This window comes from Siniperca chuatsi, linkage group LG21 (genome assembly GCF_020085105.1).
Source record: "Siniperca chuatsi isolate FFG_IHB_CAS linkage group LG21, ASM2008510v1, whole genome shotgun sequence".
In the NCBI taxonomy this organism is placed as follows: Eukaryota; Metazoa; Chordata; class Actinopteri; order Centrarchiformes; family Sinipercidae; genus Siniperca; species Siniperca chuatsi.
Genome location: NC_058062.1, coordinates 3,810,987 through 3,837,283, shown reverse-complemented (window position 1 = coordinate 3,837,283; position 26,297 = coordinate 3,810,987). Strand labels below are relative to the sequence as shown.

Below are 26,297 nucleotides of genomic sequence, written 5' to 3'. Positions count from 1 at the left end.
GTGTTATCTCTGTGAAATGTAATATTTACATCACTATTAAACAGCATTTATCAAGTTTGAGGTCCTATATGTCGACCGTACTCCATATTATCTTCTACTTCACTTTAAACAGGTCGTATAGTAGCAAGCTAACGTTAGCTTTGCCAGTTGGTTGACTTAGCTAACAGTTACACCTGGCAGTTAGTGGGTATAAACATTTGGTATATAATTTGGTTTAGTTTTTAATGTATTCTTGCCAAGTTGAGAAAAGTACTTAAAAAGGCAGAATTACTGATTCACACTAACAAACTGTATTTCTCCTTTAAAAGCAGCCCAAAGTACTACATTAAACAAAAAACAACCTATGATGTAAGTATGATCAGTGATGAAACGTAACTAAGTACATTTACTCAGGTACTGTACTTAAGTACAATTTTTAAGGTACTTTACGTTTTATACTTTTTATTCCACTACATTTATCTGATAGCTATAGTCACTTGGTACTTTGGAGATTAAGATTAAACATAAAAAACATATAAAATAGATTCTGTTGCTGTAGATGAGACTTCCTTTTCTTTATAAGATGTTAAAATTAGCTACAATAATAAAAAGCTTCTTACATGTTAATGTATTAGTAATAATGATCCTGCAATATAATAAATGTAATATTAAGCACTCTGAAAGGAGCCATTCTGCATAATGAGTACTATTATGATACTTTAAGTACATTTGGATAATGGTATTTCAGTACTTTTACTTAAGTAAAATTTTTAATGCAAGACTTTTACTTGTAATAAAGAGCATTTTTAAATTGAGGCATAACTAATTGTACTTAAGTATAGGATCCAAGTACTTCTTCCACCACCTGCTTACAGCTAATTTATGATGAACAGAAGACAGATTAAGAGCAGTTTAAAGGTTTTAAGTAATACACACACCTGACAAAATGCTAAATGTGTTCATAATACATTTGATGGAGTTTTAAGAACAGATTCTTAGTAAAAGAGTAACATAACTATTTATAATTACTTAGTTTCTACCATTGGCGTGCACAGACGCTGTGGGGCCAGGCCAAAAAATTAAAATGGAGCACCTCTGCACATGCAGGTTAGTTACACAGTTAGACCTCTGGGCAAAATCAAAGTGTAAGCATGTGAATTAGGGCACAGAAACAGAAATGGGAGAGAGAATCAGGCTTGGAGACATCTGAGGATGATTGGAATGATATATGAGGAAGCCAAAATAATGCCCTGTTTTTTTGTCAAATTAGCTCCATTAAAAATATGCTGAATTAGCTATTAGCAGTTCCTGTTTTCAGTGTACCTATAAATGTACAGACAACTATCACTGGATTACTTTGATACTGAAGAAAACTTAAAAACGTGATGATTCTCAGGCAAGTTCTGAAGGTTTATTTGCATTGGACATCAGAGATATCAATATCCTCAGGAAGTTTAAGTCACACTGAATGATATCAATGTGTTTCATGTCTGTGTGTTAAGATTTGATTGAGTTATGACTCTGAGAAGGAGTGCGATTTTTGACTTAAATTCACCTGAAGCAGTAACTTTGCTTCACCTTGAACTCCACCGCGCACCCCCTGGGGAGGCTTTTGGCTTTGTCCTGCAAGAGATTGCTCAAGAAATAATTAAAGTTAATTGCTCTTTTGTTACACTAAACATGGGCAAAATTTGGGATAAACTTATGACACAAGATGACAATCTCTGCTACTGGACAAAAGACGATTGGACTGTCAAATTGACCTTCACCTTTTAGAGTATGATGTGAACAATATGTAAAATAGTGAAAATAAATGAACTACATGTATGTGCAGAAAAGATGTAACCCATCACGTGTGTCATTGTAAGACCGTGTTCCTTTGCAAGTATTATGCTGCTCATGTCAGCCCACTCTTTTTGCCTGAAAATATAAATAAAAATAAAGTTGCAAATGAAACACATCTCACCCTGAAGACCTCAACACCACTGCTCTCTACGCCTACTCAATCCATAGATCACTTTAAAATGCATGACTCTGATAAAGCTAGCTTCTATTATTGGATCTGTTTTGCACTATATGACTGTAAGTATTCTTTGCAATGTACAGTACATCAGAAATGTCGCCTAAAGGAAGCCATAACACAGCCAATGGAAACACCTTACCCAGCAGCCCCCCTCCCATCCCCGCCTGTCATTCTAAACATAACATGTTGACAACATACATGGAAAATAACTGACTCAGCTGTGCTGCTATTAAAAGAGCTCAAATCCCAAAGTATTGCTCTGTCGACTGTCATGTCGGAGGAGCTCTGTGAGTGAGCTGCTGAGGCGTGCAGCTACATCTCCTCAGGAGTGGAATAAATCCAGAGAGCAGAACACCTGCAGAGGCCTGAGAAGCAGTAAGTGTTGGCTGCTAATTCATTCCTTGCAATATTGAGGACACTGTGCAAAGTGCAGTGACATTTTCATTTTATTTATTATCTTTAATTGTACTGAAGACAGTTGCTGCACAGAATAAAAAGCGCTCAGTTTCTTTATCCCTGTTCAGTTTTTGATTGTGTTTATGCAGCTCTTGAATTTGTTGTGGAATAATGTGGCTAGTACTCTGTGAGAGATACAGTATCTATTTCTAGGGCAGTTTATATTTAGAAGCCCCTTCTTGGACAAACAGCAGGTGCTTGGCTTGGTAAACCTAAACCAAAAGGTTATCTTCAAACTCCCATGTTAGTGCCGGTCTTTATAATCTGATGACAAAAAACTGGCCTTGTCAAGTGGTTTCTAACAGATTATGCTTTATGTAAAGGAAAGATTGTCTCTGCAAGCTGATTATCAAAGATATTCTGTAACTCAAACACCATGATGTCATGGACAGATTATGAGACTACGGGCCCCTGGGCACAGACAAAGGCCCCCCAAGCTTTGTGTCTCTTTGTTGCCATTTTGCGTCTCTTTGTGGTCGCATTGTGTCTTTTTGTGGTCGCGTTGTGTCTCTTTGTGGACGCATTGTGTCTCTTTGTGGTCGTGTTATGTCTCTTTTTGGTTGTGTTGTGTCTCTTTGTAGTTGTTTTGTCTCTCTTTGCGTGCCATTTTGCGTCTCTTTGTGGTCGTGTTGTGTCTCTGTAGTTGTTTTGTTTCTCTTTGTTGCCATTTTGCGTCTCTTTGTGGTTGTTTTGTGTCTTTTTGTGGTGGCGTTGTGTCTCTTTGTGGTTGTGTTGTGTCTCTTTGTGGTTGTGTTGTGTCTCTTTGTAGTTGTTTTGTCTCTCTTTGTTGCCATTTTGCGTCTCTTTGTGGTTGTTTTGTGTCTTTTTGTGGTGGCGTTGTGTCTCTTTGTGGTTGTGTCTCTTTGTAGTTGTTTCGTTTCTCTTTGTTGCCATTTTGCGTCTCTCTGTGGTCGCGTTGTGTCTCTTTGTAGTTGTTTTGTTTCTCTTTGTAGTCGTTTCGCATGTCTTTGTGGTCGTCTGATTGATTTCCCAACAAGAAATGTTAACAGTCACTTCAAATAGGGGCCAGAGGCCCTGTTCAGTAATGCATCCATCTATGAGATATAATCACATTCACAAATCATGAAACTGAAACTAAGATCTGAAAGGTTGAGAGTAAGTTTTGAAAGTTTAATCTACGGTTTGAAAAGTTAAAAAGCAGAATTTAAAAGTTCAACCTTAAGATTTGAATGCTGCTTCGTACCCATAATGTTTGCAAAAGTTTCACATGCTTGGATTTTAGCAGCTCAAAACAATCCAAACCAGCCTGGAGGGAAGTGGTGGAGGCTCAACAACCATGTTCGCTCCAGCCTGATATGATACATCCAGTCAAATGGCAGATTTCCAAATAAAAGTGTTTTTTCCCCAGTCGAATCTTAGTTTCAGTTTTATGATTTGGAAATGTGATTTTACCTCATGAAGCACTACATGTCTGTATAATGTGTATAAATATTGAATGTAATGTATTTCCAGTAGGCACAAATCTCATATAGAGACATTATTGATGACTAATGTAAGGACATGGTTAAAAATGTCTTCTCTGTTTTTATTTCAGAGCTGTAAGAATAGTTAGATTTAAAAATGGTTGTAGAGGGTGAGATGGAGTCGAATGTTACGGAGCCGGAGAGCTTTTGGGTATGAAACGCTCCTTTTTCATGTAAATCATGTTCACTAGATCCTAAATGGTCTTTGACATCCCATCCCATCTCATCTGCATCATCAGAGAAATCATCTTCCATCTAAAAAGTATGTTTAAATCTTTGAACATGCTTTAACAACAAAAACCTGCTAGCTAACCACGACCCCTCATGACAACATCAACACTGGTGGTTTATCACTGGTTTTGTTGATCCTGTTTTTTTAAAGGAATAGTTCGATATTTTGGGAAACATACTTATTCGTTTTCTTCCAGGGATTTAGATGAGAAGATTGATACCGCTCTCACGTCTGTACGATAAATATGAGGCCACAGTCAGCAACCAGTTAGCGTAGCTTAGCACAAAGACTGGAAACAGGGGGAAACAGCTAGCCTGGCTCTGTCCAAAGGTAACAAAACATTAACGTTATTAAGCTTTAGAGGTGCTGGTAGGTAGATTTTGTTACCCAGAGCCAGGCTAGCTGTTTCCCCCATTTCCAGTCTTTATGCTAAGCTAAACCAACCTAACCGGCTGCTGGCTGAAGCCTTAAGAAAGCCAAAAGAAAGCGAATAAACGTATTTCCCAGAAGGTTGAACTATTTATTTAATATTTTGTTCAAGTGCAAATATATATATTTTTTATTTCAATTCTGCATATTTAATATAAAAATAAAACATTTTTCAGGATATCCTCCAGGAGATGGACCCAGTATGGACCACCACAGTTCTGCTGGTGCCGTTTGTAGTCGTGCTAACCGCTGGATTTTTCTACCTCTATGGTGCGGTTATCAGTCTGTTGTCCAAAACATCCGTACGCAATAAGGTGGTGGTTATAACCGATGCTTTATCCGGGCTTGGAAAAGGTAACATAAGCATGCTTTGTTGTTAAAGACAAAAACAAATAAAAAATTGCTCTGCAAAGTACTTACATTCACGATTTTACAGTTATTTCACGTCTTGTTTAACTTTTTTTTTGATTTATCAATGAAGAATGTGCAGGTGTGTTTCACAAAGGAGGGGCGAGGCTGATCCTCTGTGGCAAAAGCTGGGAGAAACTTGAAGAACTTGCCGATGATTTGGCAAACGCCTCAGACCCAACTGTAGTAAGTATATCAGTACTGAAACAGGAAAGACAAAGATGACCGAACGGATTAATTTGTGCCTGACTTGTATGATCGGTAATTATATATGACATTATTGGATTGTTAATACGGATGCATCAATGTTACGGCAGCATGTTACTGCTGTAGCTGCTCGAGGTGGAGCTAGTTTTAACTGCTTTACATACAGTTAGGTAGTTTAGTCCAGTGGTTCCCAACCTAGGGGTCGGGCCCCTCCAAGGGGTCACCAGATAATTTCCAAGTCAAGTCAAGTTTTATTTAGTCAGCATACGACACCCTTTGTCCTTAGACTCTCGATTCAGATAAAGAAAAACTCAGCAACAGACGAGGGATCCCTCTCCCAGGACGGACTTAAAATCACAGCGTGGGCAACCAAATCTGATGACAAAAGTAAAAACAAAGTTCTGATACACAAATTTACATTCAGTTTTTTAATCTTTGCTTTTTTTTGTGAAATATTGGATCATTTTAATTCTTTGGGCCTCAAACAGCTATTTAAATGAAACCATGTGAGACGTTCAGAGGGAAAATGTCTCTTTCTTGGTGGAACTTATAACAATTTTAGACATTTGAAACTAGACCCAACTAGTTTTTTTGTAAAGGGATCACAAGTCAAAAGGTTTCATCTTCAAAAATATGTTGTATTTTATTGACATATATGTTTTTAATGTAAAATTGTGATCTGAAAACTAACTAGATAAATGTAGTGGCATCAAAAGGACAGTATTTCCCTCTGAACGTTATGGAGTAACAAGTATAAAGTGGCATGTAAAGTACCTCAAAAGTATATGTAAGTAAAGTACTTGAGTTAATGTACTTAGTTACTTTTCACCACTGGCAGTTTGTTCATTAATATACAGTAAGTATTTCCCAACATGTCAGCACGAGTGACTAAAGTTAACAATGGTGTATTTTAAGTGATTGTTTAGCTCAAAATAAGAACAGAATCTCACCAACAAAACGATTGGAAACCACTGATTTAATCTTTAACAATGTGTTTTAAAAGTAACTACAGTTGACAGATAAATGGAGTGGAGTAGAGGTGTAAAGTACAACTGTAGTTACTTTCCACCTCTGCAGACCTCCTTCTCATGACTGTTTCTCCTCCTCAGACGTTTCCCTCTAAACTGGTGCTGCTGGATTTTGGAGATATGGACAGCATGCCTGAGGCGATCGCAGAGATCCTGGAGTGTTACGGCTGCCTGGATATTCTCATCCTCAACAGCAGCATAAAGGTCAAAGCACCTGCACAGAGTCTGTCTCTGGAGATGGACAAGTTACTAATGGACAACAACTACTTTGGACCGGCCACACTGGCCAAAGGTAGATGATGGAAACGCACAGAACATTTCTTCTGTTGCTTGCTTATTCTTGCTTTGCAGTGTGTCGAACATTTCTGTTTCAGGTTTGCTGCCCTCCATGATCTCCAGGAGAGCTGGCCACCTGCTCCTGGTCAACAGCATCCAAGGGAAACTAGCGGTGCCTTTCCGCACTGCATGTGAGTTCAGGGGTTTATGAAGGGAAATACACAGGACATTTTCAACTCTTACTTGAGGTGCTACTGTACATAAAGCACCTATTAACATTAGTGTACCATTCTCTAATGAAGTCTGATACTTTGGTGTAATTACTGCACATTAAATCCTTTAAATAAATGAGACAAATGGCCTGGTAGCTGCTACTGCTGGTGTGTTTTAGCCACACTGGCAGCATGTTCTCCTGGGACGGCAATGTCGGGCCGTCAGTCGGTCCAAGACTAAAATATCTCAACAACTACTGGATGGATTGCCATGAAATTTTGTGCAGACATTCAGGATCCCAGACGATGAATCCTACTGACTTTGGTGAAACTCTGACTTTTCTAGCGCCATCATCAGGTTCAAATTTAAATTTGTGCAATGCTGGTTTATGACCAAACACCTGCAAAACTAATGACATTCCCATCAGCCTCAGCTGTACTTTGTGTTTAGTGCTAACTAGCAAATGTTAGCATGCTAATATGCTAAACTAAGATGGTAAACATGCTTAACATAATGCTTTCTAAACATCAGTATGTTAGCATGGTGACGTTAGGATTTAGCTCAAAGCAGAGCTGTACAGCCTCACAGAGACGCTAGCATGGCTGCAGACTCCTCAGTTTATTCAGACACAAGAAAATGCAATACTACAAAAATGTTATACAATAAAGATTAGAATAATATATGTAATATTTATAAAAACGAAAATCCGAAAAAACAAAACACCCAGCAAAACGGACCTATTAGCACACGCAGAGCTTAGATGCTAATAATGTTCTCAGTGATGATCTTCAAAAGGAGGTCATGGTAACGATGGGGTGTAGATGGCTGTAGTATAACATACTGAAATTTGTAAGCTGTCAGGAGCGGGATCATTCAGGTGTGTTATTTCGCGTGTTTTTCCAGATGCAGCCTCTAAACATGCGGTCCAGGCCTTCTTTGACTGCCTGAGAGCTGAAGTGGAAGAGTACGGCATCTCCGTCAGCACCATCAACCACACCTTCATCAGTCACTCTGCGTCTGAAAACACAGAGGCAGCCTCCTCCCGATCCATCTGGTCACGTAAGTACAACTACAGGTCAGACTGCCATGATAACGTGTACTGTGTATTCATGGTCCCTGGAGGATGATTCGGGTTGATTTTCCCCTCTGGTCGAGCAACATCATCGGGACAGATCTGATTCCCATTCGGTGGGTTTGTCTGTGGATGAATTCTTGCCGATCACCTCACCTTTTTCTGAGGCACCACAAGAGCAACGTTTTCACTTTGTCACTGTTTTTTTATTCTGTCCTACGCAGGAATACATTTTCAATTGGGCAACAGACCATCAGGGGGCCCCAGAGGCCCTAGGTTTACTGTGTGCCAATTACTTTCTGGTAATTTAATTAACTGATTAATATAAACTGAAATGTAAAGGGCCAAAAGGCGACTCCTGCATCTACCTGATCTTTAGGCCCCGTCTTGTAGACGGGCCCTGAGCTTAAATATTATAATATCGTGCATATTCTTAAAGTGCAATAACTGATTTTTCACCCTGATATTACTTGGTATCGGATTAAAACCAAACTATGTTTATCGCCCACCCTTACCAGGAAAAGAAACACACAAAAAGGAAATAAAAAAACAAGATGATTTAAAAAAATTAGCAGAATTTTTTTTTCTAAATATATACATATATATATATATATATATATTGTGAGACACATTTACTACCTTTACCTTTATTTGATAGGTTGAGATACAGACAGAAAACATGGCACTGAAGAAGTATTGAGATATTTTACTTAAGTAAAATTAATGATACTACAATGAAAAAAACACTTTAGGTAATAAAAAGTCCTGCATTTAAAATCTTACTCAAGTGACACTTAAAAGTACACAATTATCACCAGCAAAGTGTACTTAAGGTATCAAAAGTAAAGGGACTCATTATGCAAACTGGCCCAGTCATATATACAGTATATATATATATATATATATATATATTATTGGATTGGATAATTACTGATTGATTAAAGTATTAGCAACATTTAAATGTTGTCAATGGTAGAGTGAATTTAACAACTTTATATACTGTTGGGTACTTTAATCTTTATAACTGCATATTTTATAAACTGATCATATGTTTTATGTATAACATCTTGATCTTCAAAGTAACTACAGCTGTTCTATAAATGTAGTGGAGTAAAAAGTACAATATTTCCCTCTGAAATGTAGTGAAGTAGAAGTATAAAGTAGCATCAAATGGAAATACTCAAGTAAAGTGCCTCAAACTTGCACTAAAGTACGTCAGTAAATGTTAAATTCCACCACTGGTATACAGCCGTACAACAAATATGTAAAATAAACATGTAAACTTTGGTTTAGTTCAAGACTATGTTTTTAGATAATAAATAAAAACTGTATTATTTGCCTTATTTTGTCGTTCTTTCCTCACCTCTCTCTCTCTCGGCTCTTTGCAGTGTTGTACACTAAGAAACCCTTTGGCGTTTCTCCAGATGAGGCAGCTGCTGAGATCGTGAAGACTTTAAACAACAAGAGGAAAGAGGTGGTAATTGCTCCCTCGCTCCCCAAGGTGGCCATCTACACCAGATCCTTCTTCCCTAATGTGTTCTTCGCTGTGATGGCTGCAGGAGTAAACAACGCTGCTGCCTCTGAGAAGATGTAGTGCTGCGGCCGTAATGACTGAGGATATTTATGACGGGGCGAAGGTGAAACAAATCAGTGGAAAATTACAGCAGGTCTGGGATTGATGTTTTATCGCCCATTCATCCATGCAGGCAGCCTGAAAATAACTTTGATAATCTGTTCTGTCCTGTTTTTCCATTAAATCTTTTGAGCTACATTTAAGATGTGAGCCCCCAGATTGCATTTAAACCATCTGAGTGTTGATCTTAAATGTACTGACAAGGAATATGGTCAAACTTAAAAATGATCTTTAAAAATGTGTACAGAGAACATGCTGTCCTGAGTTGTGATGACATCCAAAGGACACCTCATATTTATCGTTATATGTTGATTTTCCATAGTTTCTCCATCAGAAGGAATCATTTTCTGTATATTTTACAGGTTAACGTACATAAAATTATCACTAGAGTGCAGAATTTACATAAAAATTGTATCTGTTCTTGTATTTGTGGACTTGATAACATTTAGAATACAAATAAAAGTATCTATGTGTAAGCCCATGTCATGTAAAAGTATTTTTTTTTTACATTTTTATTTTATTATTTGTTTTTTTTAATGATTTTTTTCCAGTTAAAATAAATTTCCCCAGAAGTTTATTGCTGGCACCAGGACCACATGTGCTGAAAGAAAAACATTAACACTTTATTTTATAATTTCCAAGGAGAATTTCTGCAAATAACTAAATTAAAGAATATATCTTTCTTAAAGAAAAGCTCAGTTTAAACCCATGTAAATATTCATTCATCTTCAATTTATTATTAGAAACTTTTACTCTGCATATTTGTAGAATTGTAAGCTTGCTTGTAGACAAATTTAACATTTTTCCATTTCCAGCTGACCTGCTGTACACTGACTAAAAGACTTTCTAAGTTATGTTTGCAGTTAGTTGAAATGTGGAAGGGTGATGACTGATTACTTTCACTATTTTCTCTATAATTAATACCAAATCATATAGATCTTTCTAGAACATTTCCTAGGAAATGATTTGAAAATTACAGAACTGTAAGGTAAAGCGTTATCAGATAAAACATCAGACTTACATGCTGTAGAAATTGTCAAAACACATTTGTACACCTAAATGTTAAAATGACTTTTACTCATCATTAAATCGTGGCTGTGATTAATGGCCATGTTGTGTGCGTTGGCTAATTAGTAAAAGCCACATTTTCATATTTAAATTAAATTTAAACCGAATTTGTTCTCTAGAGGTCAAACAAAGGTCATGAAAAAGTTCATTATGGTCTTGTGTGCATGTGGCGCCCCCTAGTGGACAGTCTGTACAGTCACTGCTACATGCTGCTCAGTGTCCTTTCATGTATAAATGATCTTTAAAATGTTTTCCAGACTCACTGCGTTAACTCTCCGACTGAAGTCTTATCCGACCGCCTTCAGTGCGCCGAGCTGCAGTTTATTGGTGGAACATGACCGACACAACCAGCGCTTTACCGTCACTCCGGGCAGCGGGGCTGGTAAGCAGAGAGAACCGGGGCTGACGCTCCGGTGCCGGGGGAGATCTCGTAAGGAAGCCCGTCGTCCACTCGCGGCCTGCAGAAACACACAACTCTGTGTGATGGATTAATTCACCGTTGGAATATACAGCAGTTTCGTTGCAGATGTGTATTTTGATTCTGCTCAAATGTTGTTCTCTTTCGTACGGAGAGAATGCTTAAACGAAACTCCATTTAAAAATCCTGGAATTTAATATGAATTCGACCGAGGGCAAACGTTGCACAGACGATATAAATGACTTGTACTTCATACGATTTGTTTCTAGCCTCCTAACAGTTCGGCATACATATAATTAGCAAAAGTAACAGATTTTAGTAAATTTTTGTCTAGTTAGCCACAGTAGCATAGTAGTGAAGTGGGGGCCACCTAAATAGGCTATAGGTATTTTTGGAGGGAGTTTGGTGTTCATAATCTCTATCAAATGGTTAATATATGGCTGGTAAAAGGCTTTATGGTGCCTCATACAGAATTTAACTTCCACCCAGTGTCCTTCACCCCATTAACAAAAGAGATGGTAAATTGGTACCTCATTATAAAACGAGGTAATTCAATAAATACTCGAATAATTCAAAGTAAACAGTTGATTTTACACGTTTACTTTGCTCACTTTGGGGTCCCTTGTTGTGTGTGATTCCCTAAGCAGGGTCCCGCGACTGTGCGGTACTGCAGTACAGGTTCACCGGGGACAAGGAGGTGGACCTAATGTCAACCTATGTACCAGAGACATTTAGGGGCCAAGGTGTCGCTGCACTGCTGTCACAGGTAAGAGTTAAACCTTTCAGGCATCAGTCTGGTTGAAAGGCTGTGGTGTCAGGTCATATATTAGATGTTTTTATGCATTTAATGTTCCTTTTCCAGGCTGCCATGGACTTTCTGGTTGAAGAAAACCTTAAGGCTCATGTCTCCTGTTGGTATATAAAGAAGTACATTGAGGGCCACCCACTACAACATTATAAAGAACTTGTCATCACTTGACTGCAGCCTGTTTGTCCAGTACAGCCTGGGATGCTACCTCAAATCAACTACAACCTCATGCACTTTACCGTACAGGACTACAGAGGCCAAAAGGAGGATGCAAAGCTCCTTGAGCTGTACAATCGACAGCATCTAAAAGTCATGGTTATGAATAGTGATCGTTTTACTGTGGATATTATACAAATACCTGCTCAAACTCAAATTTAGCCACAGAATAATTCAGATTATTTTTAAATGGGACACAAATTTAATGCCTGGTAAATATGAGTAAAGTTAGTGTTGATTTTATTTTTTTTGTCAACCTGAAACCAGACAGTTTATCCTTTTTTTTTTTTTTATATCAGATTGCATTTTTTTTAATCTTGTGTCTGTTATCAGCCTGCCATATTTTCTAGTAGTAGTAGTAGTAATATTTATTAATTATTCAATGTTGGGACAAGACATTGAAATTTATATAAATATATCAATATTTATCAATGCATAATGTTGGGATATTGATAATGTCTGCACACTTTTTAAGTTTTTAAGCACTTTTTCAAGTTTAGTAAATGTAATATTGAGGGTAAAACTTGCCAAGACCTATTTGTTGACAATTAAAACATGATCTTTTCTTCACTTAAGCTTAAGGATAGTTTACTGTGTGAGTATTGATAGCCAATCACAACAACTATATATCTATATATAGATATATGTTTCCACGTACCCGTGGAAGTGCTCCTGGTTGAGAATCGAATCACTGCCCTAAAAGAAGAATCCTCAGGGATTTTCTGGAGGTGGAAGACTTGTATCTGAAGAACTAGAAACATGATAGTACAGCTCTCTGGGGGTTAGCAGGTACCTGCCATTTGTTTCTGCAGGATGTCCAACATGCTGCTCTAGTGGTAAACAAACTGTCACTTTGTCATCACAAATCATGCAAGCCTCTCGAACCCCAGCAGGAGCGAAAGGTCTGGTGGCATCAAAGCGCCGGGTTCTCCCCATGTTTCCTGGACTCTCCAGCTGGCAGAGCAGGTAAAATGTTTACCAAGTTCACAGTCACCATCTTAGTGTGTTAGCATACTAATATTGGCTAATTAGCACTAAACACAAAGCACAGCTGAGGAATGATGGGAATCTTATTAGTTTTGCAGGAATTTGTTTATAAACCAAATTTTTGACCTGATGGTGGCGCTACATGAAAAGTCAGAGGATCACCAAAGTCAGTAGGATTCATCCCCTGAGCGCCACACATTTCACGACAATCCATCCAATAGTTGTGATGTTTCAGTCTGGACCAAAGTGGCGGACCGACCCCAGAGCCATGCTGCCAGTGTGGCTAAAAATGCATGTATGATAGATTAAGTTGGAACCAGGAGGTAGCTCTGCAAGATTGAATGGGTATTTTGAACAGGCAGTTTGGGTGATAAATGTTCACTTATATTATATTAATAGAAATATAATAACATGATTAAACAGTGAAGGACCACTCGTGTAGTTTCCCTGTGCACTCTGTTGTAAAGCTTGTGTCAAGATGTCAGGCAAAAAACTGCTAAAATAACACTCATTTCATAATAAACTGTAATTTTCCTTTAGCTGCTACCTCCCCGAGAGCTGAAATCAGCGCATGTTAGGCGAGCACAGTATATCTTGGATTCTCGCCACCTAATGAGATTACTTCTGCCACCGCAGCAGCAGAAATAACTCCCGTGTTCAACCAAAACACAGCGTCAGGTCGTCTGCAGGGGAGAGAGTCGGGCGGTGCCTTCAGGAAGAACAAACGTAAGAGATCAGCAACTACAGGAGGAGGAGTGACTTTATTGAGCCGAACAATAATCAGGGTTTTAATTGTATTTGGTAGAGTTTTGTTTTGAGGATCAGTTAACAGCACAAGCGTACTTTATTTTGCATCTTCATTACATCTTCAATGACAGGTATACTCAATGATCAAATGACACAGAAATTAATTTGTTGTGCTAGAAACACAAAGGTATCCTGCTCAGTTCATCACAGTCTGTGTGTCATATACTTTTGTTCCAACAGATGTCAGTCTCACTCCATTACAGACATTTCCCTTCACTCCTATTTTGATCTAATGTTTGATTTATATCTCAAGTTAGAAACTGTTCAACATCCAGTACACCAATAAGAACCCATCAAAAAGCATCAGCCCCAGACAAATCATAAGTGAGAAGACTAAAAAGCAAAATGCTGATTTGAAATTGGATACAAAGATTTTTTTTTAATAATCAGTGACAGAATTTATACATGGGTAAAAATGGTGAAATTAATCCAAATGGCGCATGAGAGGAGCCCGAACATGGGCAGTGCTGCTTCCAAAAATCAAATACATGTGAGCATTTTGTTAACACATCATTCTGCACCATCAAAAGTGTGAAGCTTTATTAACACCTTTTCTGAAGCATATTTGCAGACGTCCGTGCATATGCACATGCTGTAAATTTGCCTGCCAAGTAGCGACCGTCAATATAACAACAAGCGCCGGCTGATCCTTTCAGCTCCATATGAGCTGTATGATGAACCGAGCACAGACACAGCTGGGAGAAATCGGCTCATCCCATCTGTTCCTGAATAACAGTCATGATTATAATACTCAGTGTTGGCTGCAGACACATATATGTATGATGTACTTTTTGTTGACAACCATAATCTTTCCTCAGATGTGTTATGGTATACGTGAACGGATTATGAGACAATGGGCCTGTAAAAAGACCTCCTACATATAGGAGCAAGACCCCCAGACTGAAAGAGACACAAAACAGCTGCATCGTTTGTGGTCATTTTGTACGACTTTGTGGTCGTTTTGTGTGTCTTTGTAGTCGTTTTGTGCGTCTTTGTGGTCATTTTGTGGATTTGTGGTTGTTTTGTGTGTCTTTGTGGTCGTTTTGCGTCTCTTTTTAGTTATTTTGTGTCTATTCGTAGTCCTTTGATTGACTGTTAACAGTCCCTTGACCCCCTGGACCCCTGGGCCTGTGCCCATTCAGTAATCCATCCATGATGGTTTAATGTTCTCACTGAGATCATTTTCTGCCCCGATCCCGGCCATTGTCCGTTTTACTGAGCAGGTGACCAAGCCTCGTCCCAGAGAGAGAACAGATGAGTAAAATTTTGATGCAACTTCAGTTAAAAAAAGGCCAATTCAGCAAAACACCTCCTAAATTGAAACAGACATAAAGGATCTGTGCTGCAGCAGCAGCCTGCACATCCTGCAGCTTGTCACAGATTAGTGTGAAGACGTTGAAATTGCAGCCCTCTTCCCTACATCCCACAAATAATAAAGCATTGAAAGATTTGATTAAATGCTTGTCGTGTCAAAGCCGACCATGTTGCAGTATTTCTGGCCTCTGGCTTCCCAGACACACATTTGATGTGTGGCGAGGAACAAAAAAAAAATAAAAATATTCTCCTGTATTAGAAATTTAAATCCAGGAACAAGAGTCAATCTAGGTCCAGGAAATCAGCCCCAGAAACTGTTCCAGTGGGGTACGGGGACGGGGATAGCAACCCCATTTTTAACAATATGCCTCTCCTTGTTGTTCTGGTACATTGTCCATTTCGACCACATACGTTGTTCCTGTGGACGGTTTGTGGCCGTTGACCGGCAGTTCTAGCTGTGCCTCGGCGTCAGAGGGCACCGCGGTCAGGTACGTGTCCCACATCTGCTCGGGGAGGTCCAGTTCTATCATCTTCTGCTTGATCATCAGGCTCTTCTCGATGTTCCGCCGCTTGTATTTAAACTCTATGATGGTCTTTGTGTACCTGTTGAGCGCTGTCACTGCAGACGCCATGCAGGTGCCAAAGGAGCCCCACGCTAAGCTGAGAAGAGGTTTGAAAACAGTATTAGACTAAAGTCACACTGCTGCAAATATAAGAACTCTTACCAAATAGACAAATTAACAGGGAGATGTCTTTTCTGTACATTTATTTGTTTCTTAAAGTCGAACTGCAATCTGAAGGAAAAATAAACTAAAATGATACTGAAGCTATTGTGCATAGTTTTCAAAAGAGGATAAAACAGATTTTGGACACATTACTGTCCGCCATTTGTATGTGACCTCAACAGTTCCACAATGGGATGAGAACCATGGCATGTATATGTGTATGGATATGTGTATGTATATGTACTGTCCTACTGTCTGCTGCGTCACATTTTATAGATCATTTTTATAGATAAAATGTCCGTTGTGTGACGCAAAAGTGTACGTAAGTAAGTCAGTGTACGAAATCTCAATTTACTGCTCACTATTGAGTAAACCTTTGAGTGAAAGAGGGAGCAGTTTCGGACACAGCTCGTCTACAGTCTTTTAACTTCCAATCAGAGTCAAAAGTCTTGATCCTGATCAGTTCACACAGCCTCCACATTTATGAGGTCACGTGACCTGACACCACCACATCCGCCGCAGATATCAGATTAAACGAGACGATCATTGGCGCTAAAAGTTACACAAATCACACACGGGACCAACAGCAAGAAGAAATGCCTAACAATGTGAGCCCCCCAGCTGTTTAACTGCAGGAGTGGAACTGAAACAATGCTATGAACTATTTTTAGTGCCTGGCTTCACAGATATTGGACGAATCAAATTACAGTACCGACATCCTCCGCTGGAGCCAATTTCTTCTTTTTGGAAATGACAATTTTGAGCAAAATAAGTACACAAGACAAAACAAACACCGAAGATATACTATATCCACGCTGATTCCTTGAGAAAAAAGAATTCAAATTTCAGTTCGACTTTAAACTAACCAGCTAGGACGACACATTTTTCAGTAGATGTAAAACGTGCTTACACATAAGACCAGCTGTAGTCCCAGGTCTTGGGCCTCCAGTCTTCTGGCCCCATAGCGACAGCCAGCTGGAATATGGTGGTAAACATCATGTGGGCCACCATCCCACAAAGGCCTGAGAACAAGAGCAAATCAGTATGCATTGTGCAGTAATATCTGAAAACCTAATTTAATCCACTTACACAAATTACTTATTATTTTAATAACATGTGGGTGGAAGAGGATTCTCTCTAATAATGGTTTATAGAGGGCTAAACTAAATAGAGTGCATGATGGGGAGTATGCATATTTTACACTTAATTTGTTGTGTTTAGCAAGCACTCATTCATTCAGCTTCCACTTGAATTCATAACAGTTTCTGAAATGATTCTGAAGGTGCTAATTTACAGAGCAACTACAACCAGGCAAATAATCCTGCATGCAGCAACCTGCCATCTAGCAGCACACAAAATGGCGCATGCCGTAGTAAACAAAATACCACATGTACCAGCAGCATTGTAAACAATAGAGACTAATAAAAAACATATTTCACATGACTTGTTGTGGCTGAATCCAAATGGAAATGGTGCTGTACTATCTCTGCCAACACTTGAAAGTCATGAAAGGATGAAATTAAAGTTTACTACAGCATCTCCGCTATCTGCTGCTGTTCAAGATTCAACCGTCCGCTTCATATACTGCCTACACTCCCTGTAGGTGGGTTTCCCCGCCCGTGCCGCTATGCTCAGCACACCTAAGCACACCTGTCCACACCCATTTGTGATGAGGTGTGTGATCACAAGTCCAACAGACAACACAGAGGACACAAGAGCAAAATGAAGTGCACTGGTTGCAGTTTTCTTGCAAATAAGCAGAAAGAGAGATCTGTAAGGAACAAATGTTTTAAACCTGCAATAACTGATTTACTATATCGGAAACAGGTTGTGAACACCTTTTACGTTGTCATGGGGAACATGTTAGCGAACAGTTGCTTATTTACACATCCATCAGACACAAAGCAGCATTCATTTGGAGTCTTGTTTGTGTCACCTGATGAATGTAAGTCCAATACTCTCTCTCTTTTAGCTCTGTTTTTGGTCTCCACCAACTCCTGAGGGAAATATCTGGCCCTTTAGCTGCTAAATGCTCCACTATGTTCACCAGCTAGTCTCCAACTGTGTCTCTCTGTTGTTTAGTGCTGGGCAGGAAGTGTTTAGTGGGTTTATCAGAGAGTATTTGCTGTAAACAGCTGCCTGCTGTCATGCCCTGACATTTTGACAACAGCTAACGTTAAGTTAGCTGGCCCGTCTGCCTGCGCAGAGAGCAGCTGCGCACACACCCCTTGGATCGGGGTGTTGGTTGCCAGGTTGCGGTAGCAGATGGGTTGAAATTGTATGTAGTGTGTGGATTGTGTGTGTAGATGTGTTTCATAGACGATCTGGCAACTTCGGCGACGTCAGGAGAACATCCAAAACTTGGATCTGTGTATTCATAATAAAGTTTGAGATGGAAAAACAGGAGTGTTGTAACGGCAGGTATACATTACATGTAGTCATTTAAGTAAGTTAGACTTAAAACTGACACACTATTTCACCTTTTGTTGATGATAAAAAATCAGTTGATTTCACCAAACTAAATTATGTGTTTTTACAGTGTAGACATTAAAAGATCATATGCACCTCGTTACAAATGCAAAATGAAGTGCACTGGTTGTAGTTTTCTTGCAAATAAACGGAAAGAGAGATCTTTAAGGAACAAATATTCACTGACAGTAAAACTGTATTGCAATTTGGTCAAAGGACACAATATTGAAGCCTAAAACATACTTTTACTTTTATGTTCAGTCCCTGAACACAAACTGGGATGTGTGATATTCAGACTCTGGGTGAGGTGAACTGGCCTCTCTGTTATCTCCCTGCCGGATCCTGGCCCTCTCTCATCCAGAAGTCTGCCTCTCCACAGCTGCTTTTCTTGGGATTAACTCGTAACAACAGGGGATGGGAGTCAGGGGATGGGGAGTAGAGGGGGGGCTCCTCTGGGCAGGTCTTGGCACAGCCCAAAACCGCTGCCCCTGCTCCAATCCGATTAGTCCACAAACCAGCAAATCCTCCGAGGAAGTGAGTGGACGCAGTAGAGTTAGCTGCTCTGTATGCTCGCTGGTGCGGACTGACTGTCCACCTCACCTCCTTCAGCCAGCCTGACCTGCTGCCCTGCTCCTTGTCTTACTCGCATAAAATTGAGGCAGATTATATATATATATGTATATATATACTGTAGATATATATATGGAACTGTTGTCGTAATGTTGTGAATTAAGAAATATTCCAACAATAAGCGAGACAGTGTTCGGGGGTTTCGTCATTTTTATTCAAATTGTGCTTTCCTCCTACGACGCACCTGTCTCATATTCAGGTGTGCAGAGACTTTTTCAATAATATAAACTTGTCTTCATAAGAGAAATTACAATTGTTGACATTTACTGTACATTCACAAACACTTAAAATGTCCTTATATCTGCGTACAACTACTACATTACAGTGTGTTATAAACAGTGATGGAAGAAGTATTAAGATATTTTAATTAAGTAGCAATACCACACTTTAAAAATACGCTGTTACAAGTAAAAGTCTTGCATTCAAAATATTACTTGAGTAAAAGTAAGTAAAATCATTTTATACTTAAAGTATAAAAGAAAAGCACTTTGCAGCCAAAATGGGCTCTGTCGTTGTTACGTTTTTATATATTATACTAATAGATCATTATTATTGATGCAGTAACATGTAAAATGCATTTTAATGTTGAAGCTGGCTGCGGTGGAGCAAATATTATTCATTTTTTAAACTGCTGGGTGGTTGAATTTACTGTATAACAATGCACTGTATTTTATATGCTCATTATAGGTTTTTAAAATAAGCACAACACTTTACCGCAAAGACAGTTTTCCCTTTTTTAATATAATATTTAGTTTGGGGAACAGAGTTGAGGGTTGTTAAATATCAAAGCTATGTAAAAATTGCAGTGGTTTGTTTGATGCGCAGCATTTCACAGTTGCATAAATGTACTGTATTTATTACCCACAAAGCACAGTTAAACAAGGATAACTGAAGCTTTTTGGCATACAGACATTGTTCCAAAAACAGGAAACCCAAGGAATTAATCCAGATTTATGGCAGGAATCACAGTTCAAACTGACATTATGTGACAGGCTGTCCCGCTGTGGTTTCACCCGCTTGATTGGTTCAGCCCAGCTGGATTTAGTCGAGTGATCCCAGTGGTCATCGTTCAGAGCAAAACTCAGAAAAGACAGGGGCAGAACTGCAAATATAATTTCAGTGACTGAGCTGAAGGATATCACAGTTTGTGTAAATCAGATAATTAGCACCAGAATAATGAATTTTATTCTGTAAATAATGTTTAACTGATGCATTGGAAAACAATGTGATTAGTTAAGTTAGCATTATTATTTTGGCTTTAAATCATTGCTAAACTATTCTAAATGGATAAATTATATATTTTTTCAATGGTCTTTTTAATTGTATTTTTGTTAAATGTATCTACTCTACAAATTGTTTGTTTCTCATGTTTTACATTGCATTTCCTGTGACTCCTTTACAATAAAAGCCTCCCTGTGTTTTGTTGGGTTTGTGTTAGCAGTAACTTAATACGGCACTGATGAACTGAGCCAACAGTGAGGCTGATATCAGTGAGATAAATCACAAACAGTAACGATAGATTACATCGTTTCCCTCATGCACGTGAAGCCAATTTGAATCCAATTTGAATGGCGGACTCCACCACTAACGATGAACACTACTATATAGAGATATAGAGAGGTAATTACAGAATGTAAAAACATTGAACTGAAGAAATGCCACCATAAATAATATCAAATACTGGGTTTGATTTCATGAAAATCTTAAGGATTCTAACTTAAAAATAGTTCTCTTTATTCATATTTAAAGACATAACAATCACAAATTGTATTAATCAATTAAGTAAACTATAATAATTAACCACTGAACACTTATTCTGCTGGCATGCTCCTCCCTCTGGTCAAAAACTAAATTAATATTATAAAGACTGATTGTTTTAATTCATGCACCTTCATGACCTTTGTGTCGCTTGTTGAAGTAAGTTTTCTAGTGCGGCGTCAGTGAGCCCATTACATCCAAACCGTAATGGGCTCATTACTGCCCCCTGAGGCCGGACGATGGAAAACCCCCACTGGTACTTGACGGTTGGTGTTTTTCCCCCCAACAGCCTTCGACAGGCGACACAAAGAGGAGATTTATGCTATAGCGGAAGTGTTTTTCAAGCAGTATTTTTCGTTTTTTTACAAGAATAAAGGATTATAGGATGAAGACTAACTGGTTGTTTTGGCAAATGAAAAGAACCACCTGCGTTAAGAGCAGCTGCTTCCCTGAGCTTTTCTATGGGACCTTCTGGGACTAGAGCGGGGCTATTAGATACCTAAAGAATAGTATGACTATTTGGACGTTCAGTGGGCCAACAAGCTAACTGATAACTCTTGTCTTTTGCACTGTGATTCAGTTTATCTCTACTAACCAGAGAAACTGCAGGTCTCTCGTTGCTCCACTCACGTCAACCAGAGCAGCACTGCCTCTAAGCAATGTTTGCACTGGGATTTCTATGTGTAGCAGCGGGAGGTCGGCATCAGCTGCTGTCATTCAAAACAAGTAGATACACCCACGCCCACATCACACCTGTTGTCAGCTTGTCTGTTTGACGTCACGGTGATAGCTAGAAAGAAAACAGCAGAGCTTCTTTACCTGACAGGGCAGTGCACAAGGCGGCGAAGGCACTGAGCTTCAGTTTGTTCATGATACTAAAGCAGGGACACTGCTCCAGGGTCATCAGAGCCCCGCCTGTGAAGAGCAGGGTGAGGTACAGACTCTCAGCCACTATACACAACCACAGGACCCCTAGAAAACAGAGGGAGGGAGGGAGGGAGATATGGAGACAAAATTGAGTTGTGTTGTCCTCATAATACCCTGTTCTGATGAATAATCCCACTTGTCTAAAGGCAGACAACAGGTCTGCTGCTGTTAGGTCTGGAGATCTGCATCTGATCGTCTGTGAAAACGTTTCGTTGTTGAATTTGTGAACAAAACACGTCGCCATAGTTGCCAAATTCATCCAAAATTGACCCAGAATCTAAAAGTGAATTGATTCAAGCTGCAGATTGTGTTTTCAGTTCTCTCAGCACCATAATCTTTAGCTTCCAGCTTAGTGATTGGTTGAAAAGGGGTGCTTCAAAAATCATCATTTTAATATTGTGTCAAAACAACCCAATCAAAACTAGTGGAAAGTGAAAAATGTGTTATGTGCAAGTACTCTAGTGTTGATAAAGATATGTTTGACACTGGTTGGTGGCTGACAGTAAAAATGTTTCTTTAAGTGGGAGTCAAGGTAAATGTTGAAATTTAGGTAGCCGTGTTAGTGCTATAACACGTCCTTCCAAATAAGGGGTTACCCATGTTTAGGAATGCATCACACAATTTTCTCTCTTGAAACTTTCAAACAAAACATTTGCTCATAGTTTTTCAAATTTCAAACTTCCATAATATTACCAACCTCTCTCATGTTCTGGTGCTATCTCTGAGAAGTCCCGACAGTCAAACCCTGTGATCAGAAGGAAAAAATACAGTAAAATTAAGTTGTTGTTGTAGAATGATTGATACTTTTACTTTATGGGCCTGTAATTTCTGAATAATTCCCTTGAAGAAACTATGTGATTTAGTATTAATTATGGTAACAATATGAGTTTTAGTTTTCAGGGCAAATCCAGCTTTAAACTGAATTCATGCTGCATTATTCCAATAATTTGAAAACAGTTTGCAGAAACATGCACAGCCGTCTGCCGCAGCTGGAGATGTGAACTGATGATACATCACATGATAGCTGTTGGAGTCCTTCTGTGTTTGTGTTCCTGAGAAAATATTGGTGGAAGTCAGTAGATTAAACACATTTGTCTATAAGTTGCATGCAAATCCATTATACAAACTTATTTGACTCGGCCTTATTACCAGAGCTTATGAAACCAAATGGGATGGCTCGCATGCAACGCTAAGAGGAAATGGTTTTCATCTGGTTCTGACTCGCAGTAGCTCTGCTAGCAATGTTAAAACAAAATCTTACAAATCCACAGTGTGATGTAGTTGCTTATTCTGCATTTTGATGATAATTACAGTTCCTGATAAACACAAAGAGACATACTGTACACATGTTCTCCTATGTGTTACTCAACATTACACAGACTTTTTGAAGGTTTTTAGCTCTTACAGTTTCCTGTAGTGATTTTCTTGAGGGCACATCATCAGCTCATGGGAAACTTAAAGGCCCTGAAAGCATATTTTCTCAATCTGCTTCTTTCTATGAGCAATGAGATCATATATGAGCACAAAATAATCTGCCAAAGTAACAACAGTTCAGTTTCACGAGAGATTTGTAATTTTCTCAGCGCTCTTCTCATTGGTTTAAAGTGGGCGGGGCTCCGTTGGAAAAAGGTGATGTCACGTATTTTGATGCAATCAGGATTTTGGCAATTAGGGGCTGTCTGCTAATGTCGGCAGGCCAATGTAAATCAAATCTGGTCAAATCACCCCACACAATGTATTTTTCAAAACTTAGATCGTTGCTTATTTAGTCATGAATATTTAATGTTATCAAGAAAAACTTGTGATTGTGAACATATGATATGAAACCAAGTTTTCAGGGGCTTTAAGAAACAGTCAACATTTTCACTGCCGTGTCCTGATGAAAAAGTTATTAAAGCATCTTTCTGATCACTGAAAAGTTTCTCCTTGAGGCTAACAGGAACTGTACACACTGTAAACTTCAACATACAGCGTGTGGAATTATGAAACTGACAGTGTTTTTATTTTGCTGCAGTTTTTCTTTCCCTGACAACCTACTATCGTCTGCTGAAGCAATACTTAGTTTCAGTTTGTACTTTTTACTCCATTACATTTATTAGATGGCTTCAATGACTAGTTTCAGATTCAGATTATTCATACAAAATATAACAACAAATAAATTACAATTTATTATTACAGATTAAGATACCCAGTAGTAAACAATATAAAGTAGCTCAAATTAGCCCAACCTCTACTAGTTGAATGAAATTGATATTACACAATAATTACAATTCAATAATATACATTATTCTGAAATGGGACATTCTGCAAAAGGAATACTTTTACTTTTAGTACTTTAAGTATATTTTGATGCTAATACTATTGTATTGTTACTGAAGTCACATTTTGAATGCATTTTATTTGTATGCAGAGTATTTCTACACTGTGGTATTGCTACTTTTACTTAAGTAAAAGATCTGAGTACTTCTTTCACCTCTGCCTAAAGATCCAAACTGCAGGTAGACTTGCTCTGGTGCGTCCCTACCTGCTCATATGATTTCCCGGTGAAATGATTAACGGAGAAAATAGAAATTTGTAAGGTGTGTGTTCAGTTTTATGAGATTTAGCTTTGACTTTAATTCATATTAAACCTGATGACCGCAGGTGGAAAACTACAGGCTATGATGCAACATGCAGGACATTTTTGTAGTTACCTTCTGCAACATGTCACAGAATTAACCCTCTACAGTCCAGGCTGATTTTGGTTCGTTTTTGCCAACTTTCCATGCATTCATTTTTGTCATTGTTTTAAACTGCCCTTAGCCCACATGCATGGTGTCCTTTTTTTCAGCACAAACTCAGCTATAAGTCTGTTTTATCATTATGTCAATTCAACAAAGTATAAAGCTGCCAGAAAACCAAAATACATGAAACATGAAACAGGTGTAAAATGTACAATTCTTTAGTCATAATCACTTGAAATATATTATTATTAGATATTATGCAGTTGTAGGTTGTAAAATATTATATGTTTATATTTATACACACAAAATTGCAGAAAAATATAAAATACTATAACTATAAACTATATACAGTCTATTTGCATGTTAAGTGATTTGATCCCAACTCATTTCTGTGCCTTTGTCATACCTGTATATCAATACAAATATTAATAATTCACAGTTTAACTTTCTGTCTGTCTTTCAATTTTTTAAAAATTTGTCTACAGCCATAAATGAAATACTGTGTGAAGGCTTATGTTACAGTAAATAAAACCTGTTATGTGTATTCACCGATGATTAGATGGACTCCAGAGGGGTTGACATTTATAACCTGTAGATGGACAAAAGAGATTTTTGCTTCCTCCATCATCACTTCCTGTTTTTGAACACCTAGCTGAAGCTGCAGGGCTCGTTGTCAGGCTTACCGTTCATGTCGGCGGCCTGCTCACAGGAGAAAAATATGCCTGTGTGGAACTTCCTCAAAAGGAACTTCTCCTCTCCGGTCTCAAAGATGTACTGGACCAACCGGCTGTCGTTGATGTTGGAGCTGTTGAAGCGGATGCAGAACCACTGCTTCGCCTTCATCGGTGGTCCTGTGCAGAAGGGTTTGGGCACCTTCCTGGTCCCCTCACACCAGTAGCTGGTGGTCACCGCTGATAAGGCAAAAGCAAACGCCACAAAGTTGAGGGTGAGTGCCAGAGAAGCCCGCCGCCCGCGCTCTAGCCTCATGGTCGAGGCCAGGCCAGAGGAGATGAAATGAAAAGGCAACTAATCCTGGCTTTTGATATGTAGCCACCGTGTTTCGCCTCCCAGCAGATATATCAAATCTTCATAATCTTGTTGCATTTCAGGCTCCTTGGGTGAGAATTCTGTACATAACTCTGCCGGCTCTAATGATGCGCTACCACCTTGATTAAAGGATTTATTCTCTCCACTTCCACAGAAACAATAGACACCCATGGCAGTCCAGTGACTCTTTGCTTTTCTCTGCTTCATTTGAACTCTTTCACTCTTCACTCTCTGCTTCTCATCCAACCCCATCGCTCCTCCCCTTCCACAAATCTTTCCCTGCAAAATGATCCATTACAAATGGCATATTATATTCCAGACTTCCTTTGAGCATATTAATAATAAAAAAAAAGATTACTATGAGCTTAGATTATAATCCAGGACAAGTTTACATTTCCCTGACTGCTCTGCATTTCATGTCAAGGCATATCTCAAAGTAATTTCAGCCGCAGACCAAGTGCCTGTTTTACAGTCGCTGACATAATGTGACATAATGTGTACAGTCTCATATTAAAATCCATCCATAATGTGTGTGCATGCAGGGAAACTCTCCTCATGTCTAATAGCCTGTTGATGTGGGATACACTGCGCAAATGAAGACACATCACTTACAGAAGAATGTGAAGGAGATGACATCTGCTGTCTTTACTTTCATGCATTTGTCTTTTCTTCTCTATAATTTTCCATCACTCTATTAAATTTGTCATAATGCTCAGACATTCAGTAACAAACTTGTCGCCGTTGGTTTGAGCTGTAATTCACTGCAGAGGTGAGATGCATGATTTCTTGAAGTCTCTTTGTGTGAAGTTTTATATTCGGCAAACGGATGAGCAAATAAATGATCTGATGACACTTATGCGTTAAGACAGTGGTTCCCAACCTGGGCACTGGGATCCCTCAAGGGATCGCAAGATAAATCTGACAGGTTGCAAGATGGTTAACAAGACAGGAAATAAAGAA

General features: G+C 38.8%; 3 protein-coding genes across 6 annotated transcripts; 2 read left to right on the top strand and 1 right to left on the bottom strand.

The window, feature by feature from the left end:
• The first annotated feature begins 2,221 nt into the window (after nt 1-2,221).
• Nucleotides 2,222-9,921, top strand: LOC122869232 (dehydrogenase/reductase SDR family member 7C-B-like). 3 transcript variants are annotated; one of them, XM_044182006.1, is made up of 8 exons: nt 2,249-2,377; nt 4,014-4,093; nt 4,780-4,957; nt 5,085-5,197; nt 6,328-6,538; nt 6,621-6,713; nt 7,639-7,794; nt 9,196-9,921. In XM_044182006.1, the coding sequence occupies exons 2-8, from the start codon at nt 4,040-4,042 to the stop codon at nt 9,399-9,401; spliced, it is 1,011 nt and encodes a 336-aa protein (XP_044037941.1). In that variant the 5' UTR covers nt 2,249-2,377; nt 4,014-4,039; the 3' UTR covers nt 9,402-9,921. The 3 variants fall into 3 exon arrangements, with proteins under 3 accessions (XP_044037942.1, XP_044037943.1, XP_044037941.1); XM_044182007.1 differs by lacking the exon at nt 4,014-4,093 and having other exon boundaries at nt 2,222-2,377; XM_044182008.1 differs by lacking the exon at nt 6,621-6,713 and having other exon boundaries at nt 2,247-2,377.
• A 738-nt stretch (nt 9,922-10,659) lies between these two features.
• Nucleotides 10,660-12,525, top strand: LOC122869234 (protein NATD1-like). 2 transcript variants are annotated; one of them, XM_044182012.1, is made up of 3 exons: nt 10,660-10,890; nt 11,574-11,692; nt 11,789-12,525. In XM_044182012.1, the coding sequence occupies exons 1-3, from the start codon at nt 10,743-10,745 to the stop codon at nt 11,903-11,905; spliced, it is 384 nt and encodes a 127-aa protein (XP_044037947.1). In that variant the 5' UTR covers nt 10,660-10,742; the 3' UTR covers nt 11,906-12,525. The 2 variants fall into 2 exon arrangements, with proteins under 2 accessions (XP_044037947.1, XP_044037945.1); XM_044182010.1 differs by having other exon boundaries at nt 11,571-11,692.
• Nucleotides 10,833-25,512, bottom strand: LOC122869233 (germ cell-specific gene 1-like protein). Its single transcript, XM_044182009.1, has 6 exons — nt 24,974-25,512; nt 22,265-22,312; nt 21,460-21,612; nt 16,694-16,805; nt 12,609-15,718; nt 10,833-10,966 (listed from the first exon to the last, which is right to left on the bottom strand). Exons 1-5 carry the CDS (start codon nt 25,275-25,277, stop codon nt 15,415-15,417), a joined length of 921 nt encoding a protein of 306 aa, XP_044037944.1. The 5' UTR covers nt 25,278-25,512; the 3' UTR covers nt 10,833-10,966; nt 12,609-15,414.
• Between the last annotated feature and the right edge of the window lie 785 nt (nt 25,513-26,297).

Coding starts and splice junctions, on each gene's coding strand:
- LOC122869233 (XM_044182009.1), bottom strand. CDS start 25,277: ATGAGGCTAGAGCGCGGGCGGCGGGCTTCTCTGGCACTCACCCTCAAC. Junction 22,313..24,973: donor GCAGGCCGCCGACATGAACG/GTAAGCCTGACA, acceptor TTCTGATCACAG/GGTTTGACTGTCGGGACTTC. Junction 15,719..16,693: donor GACTACAGCTGGTCTTATGT/GTAAGCACGTTT, acceptor ACCTCTTCTCAG/CTTAGCGTGGGGCTCCTTTG.
- LOC122869232 (XM_044182006.1), top strand. CDS start 4,040: ATGGTTGTAGAGGGTGAGATGGAGTCGAATGTTACGGAGCCGGAGAGC. Junction 4,958..5,084: donor TTTATCCGGGCTTGGAAAAG/GTAACATAAGCA, acceptor TTATCAATGAAG/AATGTGCAGGTGTGTTTCAC. Junction 6,714..7,638: donor GGTGCCTTTCCGCACTGCAT/GTGAGTTCAGGG, acceptor GTGTTTTTCCAG/ATGCAGCCTCTAAACATGCG.
- LOC122869234 (XM_044182010.1), top strand. CDS start 10,743: ATGATCTTTAAAATGTTTTCCAGACTCACTGCGTTAACTCTCCGACTG. Junction 10,891..11,570: donor CACTCCGGGCAGCGGGGCTG/GTAAGCAGAGAG, acceptor TGATTCCCTAAG/CAGGGTCCCGCGACTGTGCG. Junction 11,693..11,788: donor TCGCTGCACTGCTGTCACAG/GTAAGAGTTAAA, acceptor TTCCTTTTCCAG/GCTGCCATGGACTTTCTGGT.